The following is a 7,273-nucleotide window of genomic DNA, read 5'->3' on the forward strand; positions in this document are numbered from 1 at the left end:
ACCAGCTCCAGCTGAAAGATTAGAAGAACAATAGGCTATTCGTTTATACAAGTCCAAGCTTATCATGATTTTCTATTATATAATGTCATCTTTATTCTGTTATGTCAGTTAGGATCGTGTCAAATAAGAAGCTGAGATTGAATTTGGAAGTTTTGTTGCATTTTGTGCCTGTTATAAAAGTGGTGGAACTCATGTCAGTTATATTTATTGTTTTGGAACTTCAGCACTTTTTTATCAGCATTATATTTAACACGTCAAAATGAAAGGTCTGCTTTGTTTGTTTATTAAGTAAAATAATGACATTCAGTAACGTAAAACGTAACTATACACATGTTTTGGCTAGTTTCTTTTCATTACTGTTTACAAGACAGCCAATATTTTATTAATGTTCTTTAATGAACATTAGTGCTGCAATGATATTGCACATACAACTCTGATGCTTTTTATGGATGACAATAAATTAAAAAGGAAGTGCATTTTTGAAGCGAATAAAAGGTTTTCCAAATATTTCTGTCCATCTCAACATCTTTCTGTGGCGTAAGATGCATGCACTGATGTACGCTACATTTTACATTATTTTCACAAAGCAGTAAATGCCTGTCAAGTTAATCAGTGAAGATCTGTGTACCCGGTGAAATTTAGATGGCAATATTACTCATAACATTCTAAAAAAAAGAAAACGTTACAACAACAATGTATATTTCGCTGTAGTAACAACAGTAAGCGATTTAATTTAATATTCAAATAGTTCTTCAGTTATTGAGTTACTTGGGGTCTACTGGAAATCGTTAACTCTGAAAAGCTCCCAAGGGAGGGGGGAATCGAATAATCTTTAACAGCATGGTATGTTGATAATGACTCAACCAGGCAACATTAAGGTCACAACTCATTTTGTAAAGAAAGTGAACACCTGAGTAAAAAGGCAAGTAACATTTCTTCCTATTATTTTACATTATACGGAGTGCACATGAAAACAACAGACATTAGTTCAGGAAAATCTTCATCAATTTGATTTCATATCACTTGAGTTCCATAAAATTGTGCCCAGAAAGAACTTTTGGTTTGAGGATCTTGCGAAGATCATGCCCAATAAATCACAAGAGGTAAGTCAGAAGACTTCTTTCACAAATGCATTTTTGTGTACTTTCAAGAGAAATAAAGATTTTTCATATCAAAGCATTTATGTTTTCCAGGTGATGTGTTTTTATTCCAGTATATTATGATTTTCTAGGATGCTGTAATCAACCTGAAGACAATGCAGGACATATCAAGGCAGCTTAGTTTTGAGTGGACAGTTCTGGCGTATGAACTCAGCTTCACTAGAGCTGAGATCAGGCAGTTCCAAACCAAATCCACAGAAAAGAGAGTCCAGGCCCGGAACATGTTGGAGAGCTGGTAAATAGTGTGTGTGTGTGTGTGTGTGTGTGTGTGTGTGTGTGTGTGTGTGTGTGTGTGTGTGTGTGTGTGTGCGCGCGTGCGTGCGTGCGTGCGTGCGTGTGTGCGTGCGCGCGTGTGCGTGCGTGTGCTTATATATATATGTGTATGCATGCACACAGGCCTCTTATGTTCCTTATGCAATTCATGTGTGGCTGTAGCAGGTTATTACATTACATATACATTATCTCAGTTTGGTCATAAATGAGTAGTCTAATATGTTTGTAATATCCTTGACTTGGTCTTTCATCTTTCTAATGTACTGTAATCTTTGTCCACAGGTACGAGAGGTCAGAGGAAAAGCCAAACAAGACTAAACTCCTGCAAGATGGCCTGGAGCGTGCAGGCAGGCGGGACCTGGCTGAGAGGCTCCGCTGTCTCCACTGGGGCCACCAGAAGCTGAGCCACAGAGTTGAGCTGCCCTCTGCCTTTCCCTTCCTCATTACAGTCCAGAAGACCATCCGTAACCAAGAGGGCCTACGCAGAATAAATGACCTCAACCACAGATGCACCGGAGGACCATAAACTGACTTGCACGATGCACACAAGGATAGCATCTTCTGGCATGTAGAGATCTTTGCATTCTTGCTTCTACCAATATAGAACACAAACAACAGTTACTTTGCTGTTTCAGTGTATAAATTATTGCAATAAATGTATCTGCTGATGTGACTGCTCAAAAAAATAACCATTTTGTATATCTCATGAACCTGTTTATAAAGAATGGATGTAGATTAAGCTATAAATAAGGTGTACTGAACTTTCATTGCAATATGTCATAACTTGAAGAATGTATAAATTATTACAAATCTGTCACTTATCCAAGGGGGGAATAAATAAAGGAGGCATAGTAGAAAATGTGGCACATTACTAGCTCAATCATGGAACTGATCTCATTTGACCTTTACGGTCTACATACATTACAATATGCATTTGACCTTAATCCTGGGGCTGGGCTGCAGAATTCTACTATAGGCTGTCACATCATTATAAACTTTTAATGTATCCCTTTGACAATATTTAGAGATTTAAAAAATAGTAGGTTGGTTGTATGACAAAATATGTGTAGCTTAGCCTATAGTTTATATGTCAAGCATAATGTTTTCCTTTTCTTTAAAATTAATGTATGTGTAGTAGATTCAGCTTCATTAAAATACTATTAAGCCTGCAAACCAGCTGCAAACCCCAAAAGCCATAGATAAAAGCCATAGATAGATATGTATAAGAAGAAAGGCATATCTATGGATAAAAGCCATGATAAAAGCCATAGATATTAAAAGCACACAAATTAGATCAACTAAACTAATGTCTTCAACCAATCAGAAACGCGGCCAGTCAATCCCAGCAAGTTTGTGTGAGGATGCATTCTGCTGCTGTTGTATTTTTGAAAAGCAAACCTCCGACTGACTGTGGCTGGCTGAAGAAGACCGAGATATCAGCTCTGGCTGGAAGATAACGATCGAGGAAAATGGATATAGTCGTTAGAAATGATCTTAAAGAGTAACACAAAACGGTATTTTGACCACATGATTTTTGATTTACGATCATCCGGATACACAAATCTGGCTTGCATGCATTTCAGTGGCTATCCACCGACAGTAGCAAGCTATTGCTAATGTTTGCATAGCATGTTTGTTTTTCGTTGATAAACCAATGTTATTTAACCAGCTCACGGACATTTTCACGCTATCACAAGTCCAAGAACCTTCTCCGTGTGCAAAGGCTGATTTACAGCAAATATATCTCCGGATACATTTCATCAATGGCTTCTTTGCTGAGTTATTTCAGTGGTCCCGAAGAATTGGAGGATGCAAATCACGCTCGGGGCTTGATGCAAGAATTGAAATTATTGTACGACTCTCGACTTCTCGCCGATGTTACTGTTGGAGTGAAAAGCGACGAGTCCGGGAAATGTGACATTGAAAAACTTTTCCTATGTAACCGCAATATTCTCGCTGCTGCCAGTCCCTATTTCAAAAGCATGTTCACCGGAGGCTTGAATGAGAGTATGCAAGAAAAAGTGATAATTTGTGGGGTCGACGCCGAGTCCATGTCTGTGATCATAGATTACTGTTACACAGGGAAAGTTAAAATTACAGAGGGCAACGTCCAGAGGCTTTATTCAGCTGCCAATATGCTGCAACTCGACTACATCAGGCAAGCATGCTCGAGTTTTATGTCAAGGAGGCTGGACCTCTCAAATTGTGTGGGAATTCTAAAATTTGCTGACACTTATGGCAATCCAGAATTAAAGGACAAAGCTCGAGCCTTTATAGCCAGGAACTTTTGTCAGCTGTGTAGTGGGGAGCTTTGTGAGCTTGACTTGATGCAGCTGAAGGAGATCCTGTCTCTAGACACCTTGGATGTGGATTGTGAAAGGAAGGTGTGCTCAGCTGCCCTACAGTGGATTGAGGCCAATGTGCAAGAGGAAAATGAAGATGCTTTGCAAGTACTCAGGTGTGTACGTTGGGACTTGTTTAATGAGAAAGACAAAGCTTACCTCGAAGAACATATGGCTATTCCTGTCATACAGAAATACCTTGCCCATTTCATTAACAGGTCAGCAGAGGAGAGCCAGGGTATGTCTGCAAAAGTGCTCATACCAAAACACAGAATAGGTGTGAGTGCAAAGGAAATGATCCTCTTCTTCGGCCTACCAAATGACAACATAATGTGCTGTGACCCTTACTCAGAGGAGCTCTACTTCATGGCCCCGCCTCTTGTGGACCTCAGCACGCAGGACTACAAGCGTTCGACCATGGAGTCCTTGATCGCCTGTGCCACACCTGAACACAACCTGTACCTTGCCTCGCACCTCTCCAAGCACTTCTGGCTCTACAACCCTGTACTGAACAGCTGGCAGGAGTTGGCAGAGAGGCCTCTGGGAAGGATGCACTCTGGCATGGGCTATCTCAATGGCCATGTGTACATCCTGGGCGGCAGGAACCCTGTGACAGACGTCAGACTGAAGGAGGTAGAGTGTTACAGTGTCCAGAGGAACCAGTGGACGTTTGTGGCCCCTCTGCCCCACTCGCTGGGCAAGATGCAAGTGGTGTCGCTCAACGATCACCTGTATGTGGTGAACAAACGGAGGCTGCTTTGCTACGACCCCAAAAGGAATCGCTGGCGCCACTGCGGCTCGCTGAGGAGAGACAAGCTTCACAAGGCCTGCATCTTCCAGGACCAGATCATCTGCGTGTGTGATATCCCTGTGGTGAAGGCCTACAGCCCTACCCGGGGGGAATGGAAGAGGATGGGGGACATTCCTATCGATAGCCGTGCCCTGAACTACCAGGTGATTCAGCACAACGGCAAGCTGCTTCTACTCACTCAGACCTTACTGCAACACAATAAGAACAGGGTCCTCATTCATGAATACGACCAAACCAGGGACAACTGGAAAAATGTTATGGCGGTGTATGTGTCCTCATTGGGACCCGTATGTGTTTCAACTCGTGTGTACCCAGCGTGTTTGGGTTCTGCACACAGCTTCTCCACCGAGGAGGATGATGACAGCGGCTCCAGTGCCGACTGGGAATTTTATGGGATGACCGATGCCGTTTCAGATTCTGGAAGTTCCAGTTCCTTCTCAGATGAGAATTGGTAGAAAGCATTCTGATTGTGTCAAAGGATGTCTCAAAGGAATTTCTGTGTTCTGTATGCCACGAAAAAAAACATTATGCTATTTAAAATTCAGTATTAAAAATTCATATTTACTGTGCAGACATAAGTCTTTCAGAACATTTATTACTTGATGTGAACAATTTTTCCCCCATTAAAAAAAAAAAAAAAACAGTTCAGATAGGTCAGTGTATAGAGAGACAGGAAACCAAGGACAGATCGAAAGGAAGGCAAGATGGATTTGAAGACGGGTCCTCGTGCTTACGGTTTAGTGTTTATGGTCTGTGCACTAACTGGTTGAGCCATGTTCAGCCAAACCTAGTTTACTAGGCTAGTCATTTAAGTCTGAGTACTTGAAGTTACCATTTTTATTTCATATAATCTATTGGCAGCAAATGTTTGGGCATATTGTCTTAACTTTGGCACTCCCATTTAAGTATGATGCCAACATGATTTACTAGGGGTTTGAAAACAGCTATAGAGGGTATGCGCGTGTCATCATACACGGACGTTATGTGGGAACGCCTACTTAGTGTCAAAAAACTACTTTCTGGCCTTGACAGCCCATACATCCAAACAGAAAAGTCCTATCTGATTGCATTAAACAACGTTAAACTCACTTTGCCACTCGATTTGCCATTCACTTTATGCATATTACCCTCTATTCTTTCTGCTGTTGACATGTTAAGATGTCACGCAAAGCCAGAGTTGTGAAATCTACTGACACAAAGTAGAAGCCAATGTACTGTACACAGTAAAATCCCCAGTGTTGAAAGTAATCATTACATCTGTGTAGTTACAAATGGATAAATTAACACTGAGGATTTTATGATATGCTGACTCAGGTTAGGCTTCAGCAAGAGCCTGTGTATGCCATGATTTAAAAGGATTTTAAGAATGTAGATTGAAATCAGTGTTGTGTGAAGATGGTGCTTTTTCATGGTTAATTATGTTATTTGTGGAAATGTGTACCGGTATGTGAATCTTTTTAATTGTAATCACTGTACTTCTTTTCAGTGAAATGGGCTGAGAAACACATACAGAGTGAGAGTGCAACTATTGTTTTGTCAATATTTGTTTAGATGGAATCAAAGCATTTTGCTGTCGATAATAATAATGAATTAATAAATGCTCGGTACTCCATTTCACTTCAACAGAGTATACACATATATTGTGTGTGTGTGTGTGTGTGTGTGTGTGCGCGCCGCGCGCGCTCAAAGAGGGCTTCAAGTAACTAGCTAACTCAAGGTTACCAAAATTGGGATATTTCCTCACTCATCAAAATAGTTCTGGTTTATATTGCTGTTTTTTTGTGTGTAAAATAAATGGATTGCAACTTTTAAGAAATGTGCTACTATGGGTTCTCTGTATTCCACTAAAGTAGAATCTAGTGCCATCTGGTGGTTATTCACTACAGTACAGCTGAGCCAACTGTATTTTAACTCGAGTAGACTACAGCTCATTGAGCTAGCTACTGAGCAGTCCCAGGTGGAAAAAGTACTCAAATGTTTTACTTAATTAAAAGTATCAATTCTGCAATCTAGAACTACTCTTAAGCTGCATTCACACTACAGATATATAGTTGAACGTTTTGCTTGCTTGGTCAATGTTATCTCAATGGAAACCAGCTTTAAAGATACAGGACACACACCAAACGAAGGTTTGGAAGCTTTAAAGCTGGTTTCCATTGAGATAACATTGACCAAGCAAGCTAAACGTTCAACTATATATCTGCAGTGTGCCCTTTAGGGTGCCCTCACACCAAAATACCTAGAGTGGGATCCGCCAATGCATTTCAATGGGAATGTAGCGTTTTTTACAGAAATCATCTACTGGCAAAAAAAAACGCTCCATTCTCATTGAAACGCATTGGCGGATTCCACTAGGTATTTTGGTGTGTGGGCACCCTTACAAGTAGATGTACTTGAGAAAAGTATGTACCAAAAGTACTCAGAATGTCCCATTTTCAAATGTTCAAACATCTTCTGAAAATAGCATTCAATTAAATGTAGTGGAGTAAAAGTACAATATTTGGATCAAGATGTAGGCCTAGTAGTGGAGTAGAAGTAAAAGTATTGGAAATACTTAAGTAAAGTACAAATACCTCAAAATTGTACTTAGAGTAACAGTACTTAGGTAAATGTACTTAGTTTCCACCACTGTGATAGGGTTACACATTCTCGCGGTGTTACCATGTACTGTATGGGAAAAATGAGCG

The 7,273-nt window shown here is 40.4% G+C and overlaps 2 protein-coding genes across 2 annotated transcripts; both read left to right on the top strand.

Annotated features, from left to right (window-relative positions):
- Positions 1 to 1,082: 1,082 nt before the first annotated feature.
- LOC308308186 (uncharacterized protein) lies at positions 1,083 to 1,959 on the top strand (the record flags this gene model as incomplete). Its single annotated transcript, XM_080753550.1, has 3 exons — positions 1,083 to 1,103; positions 1,232 to 1,395; positions 1,716 to 1,959. The coding sequence occupies 3 exons, from the start codon at positions 1,083 to 1,085 to the stop codon at positions 1,957 to 1,959; spliced, it is 429 nt and encodes a 142-aa protein (XP_080609676.1).
- An 893-nt stretch (positions 1,960 to 2,852) lies between these two features.
- kbtbd7 (kelch repeat and BTB (POZ) domain containing 7) lies at positions 2,853 to 5,092 on the top strand. Its single transcript, XM_080753394.1, has one exon. It carries the CDS (start codon positions 3,197 to 3,199, stop codon positions 5,039 to 5,041), a length of 1,845 nt encoding a protein of 614 aa, XP_080609520.1. The 5' UTR covers positions 2,853 to 3,196; the 3' UTR covers positions 5,042 to 5,092.
- The last annotated feature ends 2,181 nt before the right edge of the window (positions 5,093 to 7,273 follow it).

Source organism: Nannobrachium achirus, assembly GCF_963921795.1.
Source record: "Nannobrachium achirus genome assembly, chromosome: 22".
Lineage (NCBI taxonomy): Eukaryota > Metazoa > Chordata > Actinopteri > Myctophiformes > Myctophidae > Nannobrachium > Nannobrachium achirus.